General features: G+C 34.6%; 1 protein-coding gene across 1 annotated transcript; it reads right to left on the bottom strand.

Moving 5' to 3' along the window:
• Nucleotides 1-599: 599 nt before the first annotated feature.
• LOC135275248 (uncharacterized protein C12orf50 homolog) lies at nt 600-17,423 on the bottom strand. Its single transcript, XM_064376681.1, has 10 exons — nt 17,270-17,423; nt 16,183-16,260; nt 15,987-16,100; nt 12,716-12,826; nt 7,338-7,445; nt 5,902-6,018; nt 4,368-4,469; nt 3,918-4,121; nt 1,992-2,084; nt 600-655 (listed from the first exon to the last, which is right to left on the bottom strand). Exons 1-10 carry the CDS (start codon nt 17,421-17,423, stop codon nt 600-602), a joined length of 1,137 nt encoding a protein of 378 aa, XP_064232751.1.
• Nucleotides 17,424-18,476: the final 1,053 nt, after the last annotated feature.

The raw sequence follows: 18,476 nt of genomic DNA, 5'->3' as shown, positions 1-18,476 counted from the left end.
TGGGGTACCTGGGCTTCTGAGCTTCATGTAATATAAGGGAACATGTTTCAGAAAAGAGAGAAATATATATTGAGAAAGAGAAAAGAAACCTTATTTAATGGAAGTACACATAACTCAGAAGTGCTATAATATCTCACTCTATACTGTAAATTAAAAGGGAAAGGGAGTCTTCTACTAAATATGAAGAACTTTAATAGCTTTGAAAAGAAGTCTATGGGGTAGGATGGGATAGAATTAGCCCCTCAGAGGGCAGAAGCCAGATCAGGAGGTCTGATGCATGGTCATTCAAATGACAAAAAGCACTGGAGTACACTTTAAATGTCATGTCTAATTTTTTTGTGAGACGCTTTTAGAGTCAGACAGAACTATGTTTAAAGTCAGAAACTGCCACTTATGAGAAGTTTTATATTGCCTAAGATATTTGGCCTCTACACCTCATTTTCTTTATCTGTTAAGCCAGGAGACTATACCTATTTGGCCAGTTTTTATGATGATTAAATAAAATTAGGCATGAAAAGTGCTCAGTATAGCACTGCCATATGGAGCACGCTTAACAGATTATTCTAGCCCTAACACTGGGTATGTGATTTTCTGATTTCTTATAACTCCACTTCGTTTTTTAAAAGCCGTAATGAAACTGCAAGTTTACACGGTCCTATAAAGCAAGTTGTGGAGGTCTTAAACATGACTAACAAATGTTAAGCCTGAAGAACGAATATTTGAGTTCCTGCTTTTATTTTTTTGTAGGTTTGGATACTCTTTGGTCCTTGGATGAGAATGGATGCAGTATGTAGTCAGGATAAAGAATCTCCCAACCAACACAAATTATCCCAGGGGCTACCATTCGGTGTGCTGTGGCATTTCCTTAAGCCCTCTCTTTCTTCCCCAGAGAGGAAAGAACTAAGTTGAAGAACTTTTACCCTTATAACCATTATAAATTGTCTTCTTCTTTTCTGAAATATACACACACGCAAATTAGCCTGTGTGTACTGACTCAAATATTCAAGTAAAATATTTATTAAACTATTTAAAAACAATTTATTAGCAAGTGGCTTTTCAAGACTTCACATAAAAGGCAGGTCATAAATACATAGGCTAGACATTCTAAAGAAAGCTGACCAAAGTTTCGTTTAAAGTGGCCAAATCAGTTGTCAAAGGCATCACTGGACACTGACTGAGAATAAATAATTATCAAATGATTCCATTCAATTGTTCACTACAGAATAAAATGGCAACTAGCCAAGAAAAGATGAGCAATTTCCATGTTCAAGCTAGCTACTGTGTTTGGAACAAAATTTTCTTCAGCAAATTTAAGAAAAAATAAAAAACAGTTTGTCTAAGAGAGTACACTAACCTCTAATGTATACCATAGGAGAAAGAAGAAGTGCCTACCAGGATTGCAAAGAAAGCATGGATTGTACTCAGAAAATGTCTAGGGAATTCTTATGGTAAATATAAACAAAATTATGTTTTCTTAGCATTCTCAATTGGTTTAGCAGCTGTTGGCTTTTAAACTTAGAGATAATAACCAGAGGGATTATGTTGTCTTTTAAAATTCCATGGTTTATAAACATGTAAAGAAAATATCTTGGATGTCCTGTCAGCCTGTACCAGCCAATTTGTCTATGGTAGATATAGCAAAGCCTTAACGTCTTGTGTTAAGACACAGTTTAATGTATTTGCTTTGTAGCACAGCCAAAAATTCATCTAACATATTACATACTTGCTGCAATTACTGTTTGTTGCCCAGGAGAGAACTGTATAAAAACCTGTTCTGGTAACAACGTAAAAATAGGCAAAGAGGAACACAGCAAAACAGTCGAATTAAATTACTAGTAGACATGATAACTACTAAACTCCAAGTAATTAAATGTGCATATATATCTTGACATTTTTATTTATCTTCATGTTTTCTAAAATATTCCTTGCACTTAAAAACTTATTCATTTTCAGAATTGCATAATACATTAAAACCACTTATAAATAGTTACCTGGATATATCTTTTCACTTTTTGAATATGTTTTTGAAGAAGGAATTCGTTTTGGCCAGGCTGAACCATTATATGATGTTGATATATATTTGTCTGAGGGAAAAGAATCCAGGATTAAATATTTTAGAACTTTAAAATCATATTCCAAGGGTGTTTCAAAGTTATAAACATCTCGGGGGGAAGCTATTCTCTAAGGAATTTATTTTACCATTTCAAAGCTAAGGCATCAGGGATACAAGTGAGTTTATTAAGACAATTTAAGTTATAAGTGAACATGGTTACAGATTATTAATTGGCTGTTCAGTGCTTCAAATAAAGATAAGATACAAGAGAGTATGATATCTAAACGTAATAAAAATTTTCACTGCATGGCTTAATCATAGTTTTACATAAGTTCTGCTAGTGTCTGTTTGAGCTTTTATTTAAAAACTGTGAAACTTTGAAGGTACAGCCCAAGTCCTGTGTCCTTCCATGAAGTGACTTCCATGGTTGCACTAAGTAGCATGATGAAGTAGTGAACTCACTATCCCAGACAGCCAAAGCATTTATATCCTGACCTGGTCCTTCAATACTTATTTTTCTCTGACATAGCTACATTTCTAATACTATCTAACAATGTTATATTTGTGTTTTCAAATATTACTATGCAGCTGTATTCTCAAACATGATCCACAATACCAATAATTTGCTTTTCTCTTGTGTTGACATTTGCGCTAATGGTGCAAAAGCAATACAGAGTATAAACTCTGGCACCTTCATACAAATCTAGACATCGACAACTGTTCTAGTACTCACTGTATTCTTCACAGCCATCCACTTGCAGTTAAACAATAATAACAATAAATAAAATAATAATAATAAATAAAATTAAAAGCCAGTTTCACCTAAGAATATTCTGATTTACATATACACATTCCTATATCATTCTAAAGAAAAGAGAAAAATAATTCAAATAATGCAAATGTCTATTTAAATTGTATAGGAAACACCTACTATGTACCCATAAACAACATGTTTATATACATCTACTACGTACCCACAAACACAAAATGTTTATGGGTACATAGTAAGTGTATATAAACATTTTGTGTGGGTACATAGTAAATGTATATAAACATTTTGTTTGTGGGTACATGGTAGGTGTATATATTTCTTAAATTATAAAAGAAACTAAGAAAGATATAGTCTTATGCTTCCGAAAGTACAAAATATTCAGAACTCCACTAATCAGACCATGAACAAGGAAAAATACAAACATGAAATCATACAGAATTGAGCAGCAGTTTGTTAAGTTGAAAGAAATGAAACTCAACTTCAAAAGAGCAAAATCCATCTGAGAAACAGGAAGAAAAAGAGATTTGGTTCTCTTCTCCCTGGTAGCCTTGTACTTCCAGACATATACTATGACTCTGCCTATTACATGATGAAATGACATAGAAGCAATCTATACATGGTGAGAGGGATGAGAGGTTGTCAAAAATATGGCAGTTAATCCCCAAACTAACCCTTTCAGAAAATAATCATGAAGGCCTACAGAAATGGCAAGGCACTAGTCTGACAGTGATAACTGAACAATGTAGTTAATGGAACAAGAAAATGTCAGCCATTTAAAAACAGTCCTCCAGAGTGACATGAAGCTGTCCAGGGGGAACAAAGTGCAGTGCTCTGATAAAAGAAGAAGAAAAACCCTCTAGGGAGGTGCAATGTGAAGTCATTGCACTCACAACGTGAGTTTTCTTCCACATCCCTTAAATCACGTGCAGGAGTGCACGTGGAAGAAATCTTCTCACTAGTTTCTATGGTGGTGATGGCCAGGAAAAAGAAGAGGGGAGTAGGTAGCAGTGAAGATTAGCCAAGCCATCAGAAAATTCCATGGGAATGCCAACCACAGACAAAAGTAAACCACATCAAGAAAGGACCTCTCACCTGGACTGACGTTGGGTTTGGGTTCCTTGTTAACATGGACTTCATTGTAGGACCCCTGTGTGGGCCTGCTGCGGGGAGGTGCATTCAACGAGACACTCCTGACGGCATCTCTTTCAACGTGAACATAAGATGCGTTCTCAGTATTTCGATTTTTATTATTGCGATGGTAACTCATTTTATTTTGGGGACCTGGGGTCTGTACTGCTGTAACGAAAGGCAGGAGGGAGTGAGGAATAAAACACAGGCTGGTTTCACACCCATAAATAACATATTGCACTGTAAGTGCTTGATGGCATAATGGAAGCCAAAATAATGAAGTTTAGAGTTGAGTTGACACCTAAAGTAACATCTATGTCACATGACACTAATTTGTTTTTCAGGTAGAAGATATCTGACATTACTCTCTTTTAAAATTACAATTTAGAAATATCAAATGTATGGACACTTTACCTCTCTGCATTCCAGAGCCAGGAAAGTTCTTTGGTTCGTCATAAATCCATTTTCTTTTTTTCACACCTTTAAAATGAGGCTTCCTTGGCTGGACACCATTCACTTAGAAAAGATACAAATTTTACAGTTTCTTTAAGAGATGCTTTTATCTTTGAAATTACTGTGGGTGATAATTACATATCTGTGCATTCACATGTCAAGCAAGAGTAAAAGATAAATGTACTACCCTAATACTTTACTTTTTAGAAAAAAAGGTGAATTATTTTTAAGGGCCAAAAAAATCTATCTTGGAAGTAGACTGATGAGATGACCTTCAATAAGTAGCTTTCCTCAAAGAAAAATACTTTTCTCCAAACGAATGTGTGGATTCTTTTAACGGAACATAAAATTGCATTCAAAATATAATTATAAATATTATTATAATGCTATTATTAAGTAGTTTTAGAATCATTATTTTCAACATGAATCTTTTTGTACTTTTTAGCCAAAACTACTACTTGTTAAGAAGTTGGATTAACGTAAAATACTTTCAGTGAATTTTACCTTTTTCTTTTAAGGACTTAAGTTGGGTGTACAGAGAGTTTAGTCAAGACTAAGTAATCAGAATTTGTAAGTTCTAAGAATATTAAATTTTCACTTTTTATTTGCATATTTTCACATCAAAAATTTTATAGATATTCTCAATTTTTCAGGAATTTCTATGGTACATATCTCCAGAGAATTCTCAAACAATTTTGTAGAGGGGGCATTCTGTCGCTTCACTGTGCGGGGCTTCTGAAAATCACAAGTGACCACTGCACAGAGAAACTGATCACCAAATGTGCAGTGTAGATTATACTAGTTTTCTACAGTAGACTAATACATCTTTCTGTGCTCTCTCAGTTTAAGCTTTAAGCCCTCAATAAAGATCTGATTCACTGTCCCTTCCTCAAACATCATGGCCCTGCCCTACTCCCAGGCTGCCAGTCCAATGATTTGGAATCCATATTTTTAACAAGAGCTACTAAACTGGGCTTCTTGGAGGCAAATCACAATTATTCCTATCAGTGTCAGGCTGCGATCCAAGAATATTTTAGGGGTTCAATACATAAAATAAGGAACAAAAGAAAGAAGGGAAGGGATCAGGAAGATTCACAAGTCTTCACTGTATCAAGAGAAGTAGCTCATTGAACTGAATGTCAAGGAGAAGCCAAACTAATAAAAAATAATCCAAAATGTCATAAAAAGCTGTCAATGCATTATTCCACTATGGGTGAAATTTAAAATGTTATGCTAGTGAATCTTCCAAAAAGGTAGCATATTATTAATTTTAAGACCCAAATTTAAACTAGTGGGAAAGCATATAATGCACTAGGACCTACATCACAGTTCATTGTCAGTTAGTGGAGGATATTGTATCTTTAATTCTTAGTACTGAATAATTTTGAAACCTTTTTTTCCTTTCTTTTTAAAAATTCTGTTTCAAATAACCAATACAAATCCATGGCAAGACAAATATACCTAAGGCCAAAAAGTGATAGAGCTAATGTCTTACTTGAAGAGGGATCCTCTCTGCACTTCATATTGATATTCTCAGTAGCATTTAATACATGCGTTGTAAGTACTAGTCGGGTAGTTAGGGAATGCTTTGGATGAGCACTGTCCTTGTTATCTTTTAAAGGAAATTAAGAAAATAAAACGTCAATATTAGTTTTAAAAACAATTTCAGTTAGTATTTCACTATTCAAACATTACATGATGGGAACAGTTCTTTAAAATGATATATATGTTTATTAATTGTGAGGAAAGCATCATTAACATTCCCTAGTTGCCACATGGATTTCCAAATGTCATCAGTAACAAAATAAAACTCTGAAACTATAGCCATTATTTTCAATATGTAAATAAATAAATGTGGCAATATTTTTAATATCTCCATACAAAAGTTTTAAAAGGTTTTAAATTTTTATGTTGAATGGTCCCATTTAAGTTGGGGTTCTGAACATATTTTAAATGTAACAACTTTAACTTGTCATATGCTTTGAAGCAGAACTAACTTCTTGTTACATGCTTTGGAGCAGAACTCCTTGGTAGGGCTTTCCACAATGATGAAAATGTTCTAAATCTGTGCTGTTCAATATGGCAGCCATTAGCCTCCTGTGACTACTGAGTACATGGAATGTGGCTAGTGCCAATGAAAAACTGATTTTTTATTTTATTCAACTTTAACTTAAACAGTCATACCTAGCTGGCAGCTACTGTATTAGTATAGCTTTAAGAGTTTCTTTGATGGATTGGGCAAAACCTTTCCATCTTTATGTGATAAAATGAGAGAAAGATTTACAATTTTCCGCAGAAATAATTCGATCACTAGTTCCCTTTCTTATGCTTGAGAATATTTAATGGTAGAGATAGTAGATAAAATGGGTTTGCATTTTGATTGAGGGTATGTGAAGCTCCCTAATTACAGGACAACTGTATTTTTAGTCTGTGACTGAGGGGCACTCAGCAGAGAGACACCACATGGTGGATTCTAAGCACAGTTAAAGGTAGTGTAAAACTATAGTGGATATATTTTATCACATGTCTTGATTATTCACAGACTAGGGTTAGCAACAAGTATAAAATATACAAGTCTTTTCAAGATTAAACTCTTTAAAATTTTCAAAATATTTTCTAAGAAAATTCATTTACACTGATATTATATATTAAAGCACTTGGTATTACCATTTAAGAGAGCCAGTAACTTTAGAACTAGCAATACTCCTAGAAATGATACAGTTCAACAGGCTATTTTTCAGATAAGGAAAAATTGTCATGGTCATACAATTATGGACAGAGCCAGGACTGGAACCTTAGAGCTCTTGATTCCTATTCAGTGTATATGTGGATTTATTACCATTCCTCTTATACTGGTTTTTATAACGAGCAACCTTATCTTTAACTCGTCTAGCCAAATTACAAATGAATCAAAATTATAGAATTCATTACCTTTAGCATTTGAACATTTTGATATGGTGATTTCTTTGTCTTTCATGAAAGCTTCCTTTTTCTTCCTTCCAAGAAACATGTTCCTCTGTGGAACGTAACAGTCACCTCCTATGACAAAACCTTTCTGTCAGTGGCAATGATGGCAGAAAGTGATACAAACTACCTTTCAATACAGGAATATTTTCTACAACACCCCGTTTGTCCACCTTTGTTTGGACACTTCTCTGTGATACCATACCTGTCTCCATACATTTATATGTTTAGATTAATATATGTGGATCTATATATATGTATATGAATACACAGTATGTAAACTTACATATACATAATTGCAAGAAAATTCACAGAGTCAACAAAGTTTTCCTTAATTTATAATCATCTTTAGTCCCACCCTTTAGAGATACTCAAAGTAAATGTAATTTATCTTCCATATAAAATCTTCAGAACTCTTAAAGCAGTTTTCATGTTTCCCCAAGGTCTTCTATTTTCCAGGATAAATATTCATAGTTGCTTTAAATATTACATACAAAATTCCAAATTCCTTTACCGTACAAGTGACCTTTTCTTAGCATAAAATTTTATGTCAGCCGGACGCGGTGGCTCACGCCAGTAATCCCAGCACTTTGGGAAGCCGAGGAGGGTGGATCATGAGGTCAAGAGATCGAGACCATCCTGGTCAACATGGTGAAACCCCGTCTCTACTATAAATACAAAAAATTAGCTGGGCATGGTGGCGCGTGCCTGTAATCCCAGCTACTCAGGAGGCTGAGGCAGGAGAATTGCCTGAACCCAGGAGGCGGAAGTTACGGTGAGCCGAGATCGTGCCATTGCACTCCAGCCTGGGTAACAAGAGCGAAACTCCGTCTCAAAAGGAAAAAAAAAAAAAAAAAGTGTATATATATATGTGTGTGTGTGTGTGTGTGTGTGTGTGTGTGTCAAATAACCTTATTTAAAAATGACACCCAAATGTGAACTAAGTTGTGGAGAAATCAGCGAAACTAGTATAATAATATTTGCCATTCATGGAGTAATTTTCTAGGTATCAGACCCGCTACTGAGAACTTTAAATCTCATTTAATTATCTTTCCATACTACTTCTAATAATCCAATGTGAGTTTACCGTCTAGTGAAAACTCCTAAATTGTTGTGAAACATTTGGCCAAAACACCCACTATATCTTCCCCTCACAAACTCCATCATGTTGGGTTTCCCCAACTCAAAGAAAAGCCACCATTTAATGTTGTGTAACTAAATGTAAGAAGGTATGCTTCTTATTGTTTGAGATTACACTGTAAGATATGGTTAATTGTTCCAAGAAATTAACTTTCAATTAACTGTAAATTTTATAAATATGTCTACATTCACCCAGTCATTCAATGCATTTAAACATATCATCATTTATTCTGCAAGTATTTACTGAGTACACATAATGTGCCAGGCATTCTACTACAGATATTTATCTATAGCGATTGATTATATACAGTTCCTGGCCTCAAGGAGCTTACACAAAAACAGTGATGAAAACGTTAAAAAAAAAAAATTTGGTTTCTGCCATGACAAAAATGGCTTTTATCAGAATAACTTTCATCCCAAAATCAATTATGAAATGCCAAAACACATTGATTGGAAAACAACCCAACGCATGCTCGTGTCATCCCTGAGAGCAATGGAGGGACACAGAGTCAATTGTACGTTCACATTCACCCTGGTTTTCTTCCCTGAAGGTGTTACACTCCACACTCACTACAGATTTCTCACTGAAAGCATGTCTAGTTCATCATGTAAGGAAATAACAAGCAGAAAGTGACACCAAGGAGGTAAAAAAGAGCCAAAAGTCTGGGACTGTCTAATTGGCTTGAACTTGAGGGGGGAAATGAAAAAGGAAGAACAACAAAGAAGTTCCCCTGAAATAGGCATAAAACTAAAACTCCCTTTAGGTCATTACCCGACTCCCACATTTTTCATGCACACAATGGAACCCTAGGATTTCAGCAAAACAGCATCTGGGAGGTTAAAAACTGGTCAGAGATTTCAGCATCTACATACAGCTCGGGAGGTAAAATTTGGCACAGAAGCCTCACCAGAGTAGAGATATCTTGGTGAACACCCCATGTCTCAGTTGATAACCCAGTAAAGCAATGCTGTAGGGGTGAGGGTCATATCCTAGGAATGAGGACTATACCTTCAAAGAAATGAAAATTAACGTATCACCCCTAATAAAGCCCAAAACCAGTCCTTCACAGAATTAAGGTGGCCAGCTGATAGTCTAGCTGCCTGCCAGAAGGAAAGTTTCTTTCTTAAAAAACAACATCATTCATACACCATGTAATTTTTATCTATAATGTTCAGTAGCAAATAAAATATCAGAAGGGCATAGTAAGACAGAACAAATGAGCAAAAACCTGAGGAAAATGAGAGATATCCCAGTGTTATCAAACAAGAAGTTGGAAAAAATAACAGAAACATTATCAAAAGAGAGAACTGATAGAGAATTTAAGTAGAAAATCAATAAAAAGGTCAAACAAATTTAGAATTTAAAATATGGATTGAAGAGCAGAGAGGAAGAGAATTAGTGAACAGGACAGTAGGTTGGCAGAAAGTATCCAGATTTACCTAGAGAAATCAATAAGAGAAAAAACACATTTAAGATGGACTAGAGACTTAAAAACGCACCAGACAAAAGAGAAAGTCAAAATGGCCAATGAGTTTATGAAAAGGTGCTCAACATTATGAGTCATCAGGGAAATACAAATTAAAACTACAAAGATGTGCCACTAGCCCCCCACCAGAAAGGCTAAAGTTAAAGGACTGAAAATTCTCATTGTGGGTTAGGATACAGAGCAAGCTTATCTCAAAGAAAAGGAGGGCTTATGGCCTTTAGAAGACATGTGCAAGAAGGAATGTTAACAATAGTCCCACACTGGAAATATTGTTCATCATAATCTCAGTATCGATACTCATGGTGCTTTCGTGTGTTGTTTTTTGTTTGTTTATTTGTTTACAAACGTATAAAGAGTGGTGAAAACTTTGAGTTGTTAGACCCACACATTTCTAGCTGAGGTCTAACAATGCTCATTTCAGTTCATACAGAGATGACCAGAGAATGGCTGGAGACAGGAGGGGGCAGCACAGCACAGTGCAAGAAGCTCTGACTCTGGGGAGAGGTGGAAGGGATCTGAATCCAAGTTCTGAGGCTTGTCGGTGGGGGAACCTCAGGAGAGTCACTTAACACTTCTTAACTTTGTTTTCTCTTTTGTAATATAAAGAAAACAATATACCAGGATGAGTAATTTCTACGATTTAAGATTATAATCTCTGTGAGATGTATGTATATGTGTGTGTGTACGTATTTCCCCAAGGAGCAATGATTCAGTGTTTGCTAATTCAGGGTTCATGTCAGCTTTATGGAACGTAGCTACCAGGAATAACAAGAATCAATCGTGTGTGGGTTTGTGTGTGTATCAACTGTGTGTATATGTATAGACTATATACAGAGAAGAAATGCCCATGTTTTCATATATACATACATATATATAGTATACATCTTATATATAGATATGTGTGTATATATGTGGCATATATCTATCTGTCTGTAGATATTTACAGCAATATAAAAAGGCTACTGCTACAATCAACAGCATGGTCAGTCTCATAAAAAGAGCATTAAGTAAAAGAATCCAAACTAAAAGAGTTCAAACTGCATAATTCCAGTTATATAAATGTCAAAAAGTGCAAAATTAGCCTATAGTAAGAGTGAGCAGGGTAGTGGTTACCATTGGGAGAAGACTACTGACTTGGAGGGAAGGAGCCATCTGGAGTACCATAAATGTGGTTATATTGATACATACACACGTAAAATTTTAACAAGCTATTCACTCCAGATCTGTGAACTTTATTAAAGTGTATAACACATTAAAATAAAACTAAGAAAATACCTCAAGTATTTTTCTTGAAATTGAACACTAACTCATTAATTATAATTTCAATTTTTGATCACCTTCATTTCAAAGATGTCTTATGAATACAGGGGTCTGAATATGTTTAGATATATCTATCATATACATATACCCAGAAGATTCTTTTATCTAGTGACACAGAGAACAGTATGATGCCTGGAAAATCAATAAGCCTAACTATGCCAGAATCTAGAATGCCAGATGATGGAATTCTTGTAACATCCTTTTGGTATGGTTGTTCAACCAGTTTATGATAGTAATTTATAACGATATTACAGTAATAAACTGGTTGAACAACCACACCAAAAGGATGGTAGATAGACTAATGACTGTATAATGACATTCTCACATTTTCTAACACCCAACAAAGTAGGGAATATATTACTAATGTCACAATGTGAAGGAAAGTTTACTTTTATATGAAGTCATTAGTTTATCAATGGTTGAAAATAACTTTTGATTAACCAGAAGGCAATTGGATTTAATAATATTTCAACAAAATGTCCAATTAGAATTGCTCAGGTTAAGTGGATCCCACTTATACAGGTTATATAGACAGTGGGAACTCCGATGGGAGAAACTAGCAGTGTTTCTAATTTGCAGCTAAACTGATTACTTCAAGGCAACTAAACAATGCCAGCTAGACTAAAATGCTGCAGATATAAGAAGAAAGAATCAAATTACTTTAGCACCAGAAGAAAAAAGAAAAAAGCATACACAGAAGAAAATGGCTGACACCAGGACAGCAGAAAGTATCACCAATATGCCTAAGATATACTGGTCCTTACTGACACCTGCTCTCAACTCCCTTCCTGATCTTCATGCACATTGTTCCCACCAGTCACACCTTTCAATCTCCCCACAAACTCTCTCTATATTTTTAAAACAAATGCCTGGAATTTTCAGTCAAAGGATTGATTTTCCAACATGTTTATGCTAAAAAGCAGTTCCAAAATATTTAAGCTATAATACACAGTTAGAATGTGATGTGTTGGCACACATGATATATATTTGAATACAGCTGCTTTAAAGCAGACTTACTCAAATGACTTATTAAGTGCCTCTTTCATTTACAGCTCTGTTATAGTATATTACAGCACATACATGACACCTAAATTCATTACAGTCTGGAGTCGAACCTACACACACACACACACACACACACACACACACACAGGCACACACACATCAGGTTTCTCATTAAAATATGGAAAATGGAATGTCTTACACACTGAACACAAATTCACGCAAGGTATTTGGTAGACATTTTAGTCTCTGAAAGCATCTGATTTTGTAATGTACCTCCAACTCCCTGTGTTAACCATGACATGGTCAAAAAAAGAAAAATTAGTTGTAAAAGATAAAATTCAGACATTTATTATGTGGTGATAGATTCAGTCAATCAGTAATAAATTAACTCACCTCCATTTTCAGAAGCAGCAATGTCAGTCCCTGGTTTCCTTTGCAATGATGTTTTTATTTCATCTTGTCTTTCATATTGGCTAAATTTTGTCGGAACTGTAAGACTATCTCCTAGAAATAAGAAGAAGAAAAAGTCACTCCAGAAATTATTAGATGCTTAAATAAGAAATTTATGGTAGAATTCATGATGAAAGTAAAAAAGCTTTCAAGTTAATGCGAGTGTTGTTTGAACAGTGATCTATTAAACAATAAATTAATAAATATATGAGTTTTAAATTCTGTAATTGTCAACAAAGAAGTGAGTATATTCTCCTATTTGGATTATTTATTCAATGGCAATTAAAAAATTTAAGCTATCTAACACTATTGTATGTATTTAGTCAACACTAAACATATGGATATGTTTCTCATATACTGAATTTTGTAATATTGCTTTTGATTTTATCTGTTCACCATGAACAATCAGATAAAATGTATTAACACTACAAAATGCTAATTACACTGATAAATAATACTCTCGGCTTTCCTCATGCACTTCTAGATAATTTTATTCTAAAATAAACAGAAGCAGAATAAAAGAGACATGACAACCTAATGCAATGTGTGATTATGGATTGAATCCTAGACCAGGGGATAACATTAATTTTACTATAAAGAACATTAATGGTATAATTGGTAAAATTTATGGGAAAAGAAGGTTGTGAATGATATTGTTTTCAGTGGTAATTTTCTGATTTTTACATTTATACTACAGTTACGTAAAAGCAAAGCGATATCATTTCTATAACTTATTCTCTTAAACAGTTCAGAAAATTATAATTGTATATTTAGAGAGAGTGAAAATTCAAATATGGTAAAAGATAAAATTCAGACATTTATTATGTGGTGATAGATTCAGTCAATCAGTAATATATTAACTCACCTCCATTTTCAGAAGCAGCAATGTCAGTCCCTGGTTTCCTTTGCAATGATGTTTTTATTTCATCTTGTCTTTCATATTGGCTAAATTTTGTCGGAACTGTAAGACTATCTTCTAGAAATAAGAAGAAGAAAAAGTCACTCCAGAAATTATTAGATGCTTAAATAAGAAATTTATGGTAGAATTCATGATGAAAGTAAAAAAGCTTTCAAGTTAATGCGAGTGTTGTTTGAACAGTGATCTAATAAACAATAAATTAATAAATATATGAGTTTTAAATTCTGTAATTGTCAACAAAGAAGTGAGTATAGGCCGGGCGCGGTGGCTCAAGCCTGTAATCCCAGCACTTTGGGAGGCCGAGGCGGGTGGATCACGAGGTCAGGAGATCAAGACCATCCTGGTCAACATGGTGAAACCCCGTCTCTACTAAAAATACAAAAATTAGCTGGGCACGGTGGCGCGTGCCTGTAATCCCAGCTACTCAGGAGGCTGAGGCAGGAGAATTCCCTGAACCCAGGAGGCGGAGGTTGCGGTGAGCCGAGATCGCGCCATTGCACTCCAACCTGGGTAACTAGAGCGAAACTCCGTCTCAAAAAAAAAAAAAAAAAAAGAAGTGAGTATATTCTCCTATTTGGATTATTTATTCAATGGCAATTAAAAAATTTAAGCTATCTAACACTATTGTATGTATTTAGTCAACACTAAACATATGGATATGTTTCTCATATACTGAATTTTGTAATATTGCTTTTGATTTTATCTGTTCACCATGAACAATCACATAAAATGTATTAACACTACAAAATGCTAATTACACTGATAAATAATACTCTCGGCTTTCCTCATGCACTTCTAGATAATTTTATTCTAAAATAAACAGAAGCAGAATAAAAGAGACATGACAACCTAATGCAATGTGTGATTATGGATTGAATCCTAGACCAGGGGATAACATTAATTTTACTATAAAGAACATTAATGGTATAATTGGTAAAATTTATGGGAAAAGAAGGTTGTGAATGATATTGTTTTCAGTGGTAATTTTCTGATTTTTACATTTATACTACAGTTATGTAAAAGCAAAGCGATATCATTTCTATAACTTATTCTCTTAAACAGTTCAGAAAATTATAATTGTATATTTAGAGAGAGTGAAAATTGAAATATGGTAAAATGCTAATATTTGAAGGAAATCTAGGTGAAGGGTATATAGGAATTAACTGAAGCTATTTAAAAATAAAAGCCTTGAAAGCATAATACAAAGCAAAAGTACATACAATAGTCTTCATAATATGCCATCTTTTTTTTTTTTTTTTTTTTTTTTTTTTTTTTGAGACAGAGTTTCGCTCTTGTTACCCAGGCTGGAGTGCAATGGCGGGATCTCGGCTCACCGCAACCTCCGCCTCCTGGGTTCAGGCAATTCTCCTGCCTCAGCCTCCTGAGTAGCTGGGATTACAGGCACGGGCCACTATGCCCAGCTAATTTTTTGTATTTTTAGTAGAGACGGGGTTTCACCATGTTGACCAGGATGGTCTTGATCTCTTGACCTCGTGGTCCACCCGCCTCGGCCTCCCAAAGTGCTGGGATTACAGGCTTGAGCCACTGCGCCCGGTCAATATGCCATCTTTAATGTTCATTGTTAACTTATTTTTTTCTTTTGTTTTTATTTCCTTCTGTTTTTTCTCCTCTGAGTAGTGCAGCCTTGCAATCTGTCCTTCCCTATATGGCTCCCAAGTCTTGCAGACTCTTCTCCATCTGATGGTGTGTTGCTGCCACCTACCGCCGCACGTTTGAATAGTTCGCTACAAACAGACTTGCACAGGATCTTGTGGATGTTCATCCACAATAAATCAGATTCTCCAAAAGTAAGCGCCATAAAACACAGAGACGTTGATTTGTCCTCCAGCACGGACCCTGAAATAGCCTTGTCCACAGAAGACTCTCATTCAATGACCAAATAATCTTTGTCCTGCCGCTAGCGTCATTCTGTGATCTCTTCTTCTTGGGCTAGGCTTACTTTTCTATTCAGAAAAAAAAATCTAGACCTCTTTCACAGGGGTGATTTATCTCAAAGACAAATAAAATGGTAAAAGCAAATTATTTACAGGATTACCCCATGGAGTGTGTAGTGTCATGTGTGTTATGAAGTCTATTCATTCTGTCATTTCTCTAGGATAACATAACCCCATTAATAGCAGCTTTGGGTCATCCAATACAAACACTTTTTTCTAGCTCTCAATTACAATGTATTATTTATCACTTTATTCTTCTGTACATCATACTAAATAATTCAGTCTATCACACCAAGTATCTCTTATATATCACTATGAATGCTACCTTTTCATTTCTTACCGTTTTGCAATTCACTGCCACTTTCCAACGTCTTTTCTGACTCTTTCTCTGATATACGGGCCACACTTTTCGAGGATGAAATACCTGGAGGAGTATGAAATCTGTAGTATTCTCCTAATCGACCATAAGAAAAGTAATAGTTAGTATATTGATCACATCAAGTATTATAAAATACAAAAAATGTTTGATTTCTTACCAGATTTATGACACATCTCCACAATTGCTCTTTTTTCTTCAATTTCTTCAGGAGTCATTGTCCATAAACTAGAAGCATCTATAGGATACATTTTTAAAATTAAATTTTCCCAAAGTCAAATAATCTGAAAATTTATAAACTAGAAAGAAAAACCCCAAATACTGTTTTCATGGATAGATTATGTTTTTATATGTTTAAAGTCAATAATTTTACATACTAGTAATAGTTTCAAGTTGCTACATTTTAAGTATTAAAGAGGATCAGTCAAGAGAAAAGAAAGGACTATGTAATATGTACTTTGAAATGAGATGCTGAATGTATAGACTCAATGTTGAGATGGTGTATGTTTATTTGGAGGTTGATGTAGGCATGAGAGACATGGAGCTGCAGCACACAGAAACAGTAATAAGTAGCTCTGTGTATTCCTAAGCACAGAAACTATGGTGGCCTGTGACCCACAGAAGGACACATTCCAGCACAAAGACAGAGTGAGAGTTTATTTTTCTTCATGTTTATCTTGTATATACATACCTTCTGGCACCACTGTGCTGGGTGGACATGGGAGGCAGAGGATGAACAAAACTGCAAAAACCTGGATTCTAAACTTGTTCATACTCTTGTGAGGATGACCTAGAATAATGCAGATGACAGTGCTTTATAGATTATTAACTATTACATAGACCTCTGTAACTCAAGGATTAAATGTGAAGCTAATATATTATTAATACATATGTATATAAATAGAAACATGTGCATCAATGTGTTTTAGAAACAATTTATATAAAAAATGGAACTTATTAGTATCTCTCTATATATACTAATATATACATCTGTATATATTTAAGCATCAGATATGTCTCCCAACCATCACACAACAAAAATTTCCAATCCAAATGATCATAAATATGTTAGACATAGAACAAATTAGAACATAACGAATTAAATTTGTTTAATACAATTCAAGTAATGTTCTCAGCAAAATCTGCCTTATATATTTCATCATAAATCTCTATACTTAAACATATATGTAGAAAATGTCGCGAGGTTTCTGAATGCGCATTATAAACCTGAGAAAAGGTCTACTAACCATTTTGTTTATCTATTTCCTCTTCTTCCTCAAAATTGGTTTTTAAAACTAAAGGACCGTGGATGGGTCGTGATATATTGTCCTGAGGTTTCAAAGGTTTCTGATTCTGGGTCTGGAGTGGAATTCCTTCCAGACTTTCTTTCTGTAGTGTCATATCTGCACAGAAAATGCAACATTTTAGTCCATTAAAGATAAATGTGATGATAAGTATATTCAATAATCAATCAGTGCCCTCCTAATTAACTATATATTATTTTACAACATGTATAATAATAATGCATTAATAGATTGTGTTTCTACGCATTAGCAATGAACAAACTGAAAATGAAATGAAAAATAATCCCACTTACAATAGCATCAAAGAGGAAAAATATTTAGGAATTAATTTTAAGATGTGCAAAATTTATATTCTGAAAAGATTGTTGAAAGAAGAAAAAAATGTTGTTGAAGGAAGTTCCAGAAATGTTGAAATGGAAAAATATCCTTGTGTATGGATTGATTTGTTGTTGGTATGGCAATATTTTCCAAATTAATCTATGGGTTCAATACAACCCTTATCAAAATCCCAACAGACTTCTTTGCAAAAATTGACAAGCTGATTCTAAAATTTATATGGACATTACTACAAAACTAAAGTAATCAAGACTATCCGAACTAGCATAAAAACAAAAATAGGTCTACGTATCATTGGAATAGAATTGCAAGACCAGCAATAAACCTTTATATGAATCAATTTATGCTCAATTGGTTTTCATCAAGGGTACATAGACCATTCAATGGAGAAAGAATAGTATTTTCAACAAATGGTGCTGGGACAACTACATAGCCACATGCAAAGTAATTAAGGTGCACAACTTCATCACATTATAAACAAAAATTAATGCAAAGTAGATCTAAGAACAAAATCCAGGAGCTGAAGCTATAAAACTCTTGGAAGAATCCTTAGGTTATACAAAGCTTTCTTAGATATGACATCAAAAGGATAAGCAATCATTGAAAAATAGCCAGCCCCCTGGCACATGGAGGTGAGCCACGAGAGCACCTGTCAACAAGGCCTAGATTTTGCTGAAAAGCAGAAAAGCAGTTCCCAGCCCTCTCGGCCAGAGAGTGAAGAGACACTCAGAACCCCAAGGTGATGCAGAAAGAATGAGTAAGATCCAGCCTGGGCAACATGGCAAAACCCTATCTCTACAAAAAATACAGAAGT

The sequence above is a fragment of the Aotus nancymaae genome, unplaced genomic scaffold, assembly GCF_030222135.1.
Source record: "Aotus nancymaae isolate 86718 unplaced genomic scaffold, 86718_ANA_hifiasm-v0.15.2.pri h1tg000016l, whole genome shotgun sequence".
Classification (NCBI taxonomy): Eukaryota; Metazoa; Chordata; class Mammalia; order Primates; family Aotidae; genus Aotus; species Aotus nancymaae.
The sequence above is the reverse complement of the archived record's forward strand: the minus strand, read 5'-3'. Positions and strand labels throughout refer to the sequence as shown.